Source organism: Pteropus vampyrus, unplaced genomic scaffold, assembly GCF_000151845.1.
Source record: "Pteropus vampyrus isolate Shadow unplaced genomic scaffold, Pvam_2.0 Scaffold201, whole genome shotgun sequence".
NCBI lineage: Eukaryota > Metazoa > Chordata > Mammalia > Chiroptera > Pteropodidae > Pteropus > Pteropus vampyrus.
In genome coordinates, this window is record NW_011888982.1 from 2,750,182 (window position 1) to 2,752,104 (window position 1,923).

The window sequence follows — 1,923 nt, forward strand, 5'->3', positions numbered from 1 at the left end:
CTATGTGATATTATCAATGGTCAGAAAAACTCTGTAGTAAGATGTCACTTATTTTTTGTATTCGATATATTTTAAATCATAGAAAGTACTAACTCACACTATCACACACACACACACACACACACACACACACACATACACACTCTGGGGTAGAAAAACAATTGAAAATTATAACAGATAATCCTTTACATATCTCCATCTCTTACCCACTAAAAATGGGTAACAAATAAGCACTTAAGTGTTGATCCCACTCTCGTACCAGGGATCAGGTATTCAACCATGAGGGCGGGTCAGAAGTCATTGTTGCCTGGACTACCATAAAGACAGGTAGATATCACATGCCAAAGTCTGAAAATGACATTGACAGTATTATTTATATGAAAGACTACTAAGCATTATTTTATACACACAGAAAGGAAAAGCAGATATTGTTATCATTCTCATTTCACAGGTAAAAGCATTGAGATAATAAAAGAAGTCAGGGATCACCCTATGTCAGGGAGTAGAGCAGTGGCCTAATCAAAAAGATTTAACACCAAAATTATGTGCTATTCTTTATAATTAACCTACAAGTATGGGATATAACTATATAGGTGTGTGTGTATGTGTATATAGATATGTGTGTGTATGTATATATACATAGACATAGATATAACCAAAATCTTTCAGGAACATGTAGAATATTAGCAAATCAATTATCTAATCATTCAAAAATGTCCATATCGATATATATATAATAGATATGCTGAACAAAGTGAAAAATAATTTGTGGAAATAATATAATTTGTTGCATAAATGTTTCCTTGAAAAAAAAGACAATGATCCTTTGATCTGGGATATAAATCAAATTTTTAAAACCAAAAAGAAATTATAATTCAAATGCAGATTTGAACCAAACACCCCACTTTTGACACACCGCCTACTTAAAAAAAAAATATATGACCAACACCTGTGAGACTCCTTGTGGAATCTGCTCTGATAATATTTTTTTTTCCTGCCCCAGAGGATAAACATGAGAACTTAACCTGTCATTTACTATGCTTTATTACATTATTTCATGTGTATGATTCCATAGACTACATATAGTTTAGCTTTGTATTTTATATTAGCTTTGTGTTTTAACCTTAAAACAAATGGAAACAGAATGATCACACTTCCTTCTTTTTTCTCAACAATTTGGAGATTTAATCACGTCGTCACATACATCTGTACCTAATTCATATTCTCTAACTAATAGTCATTCATGATTGGATAACGGATTCTCAATTTAGTTTTCTATTCTACTGGTGATTCATATTTGTGATGTTTTCAGTTCTTACACTGTGAACATTCTCATACATGTTTCTTCATATGTACAAAGGTCTCTCTAGACTAGGCATTGGCAGATTTTTACTATAAAGGATAAAAGACCAGATTGTAAATATTTTCAGTATTGTGACCACATCTTACAATTACTCAAATCTTTCCTTTTGCACAAAATCTATCATAGACAACACATAGAAAATGTATATAGTCATGTTTCAATAAAACCTGATTTACAAATTCAGGCAGTGTGTCATGTTTTGTCAATGGGCTGTAGTTTGCACATCCTTGCTCAGAACATGCCAATGCTAGAACTGTAAATACTAAGTACAGAGCATGACATTTTAAATTTTAATTGATAATATCAAATTATATCCAAAATATATACTCTCATAATGAGTATATAGAAGTTCTCTGAGATACGTATCCATATGCATATCATCAGTTTTAATAGTGCCAAACTGCTACCCAAAGTAAACACATAATTCATACTCTCACAATAAGCATATAGAAATTCCCTATAATCTAGTTCCTAGCTAAGTAATCTCTCATCCCTCGGCATACTGTAATTTATTCTTTAATTTTTTTTTTTTTTTGAGTTTAGTCCATTCTCATTGATGC

The 1,923-nt window shown here is 31.4% G+C and overlaps 1 protein-coding gene across 1 annotated transcript in view; it reads right to left on the bottom strand.

The window, feature by feature from the left end:
* Positions 1-1,923, bottom strand: part of LOC105300086 (peroxidasin-like protein) — a 519,573-nt gene that overhangs the window by 65,092 nt on the left and 452,558 nt on the right. The window contains 1 exon segment of the mRNA XM_023537816.1: positions 192-348. Within this exon segment, the coding sequence (XP_023393584.1) occupies positions 192-348 (157 nt within the window).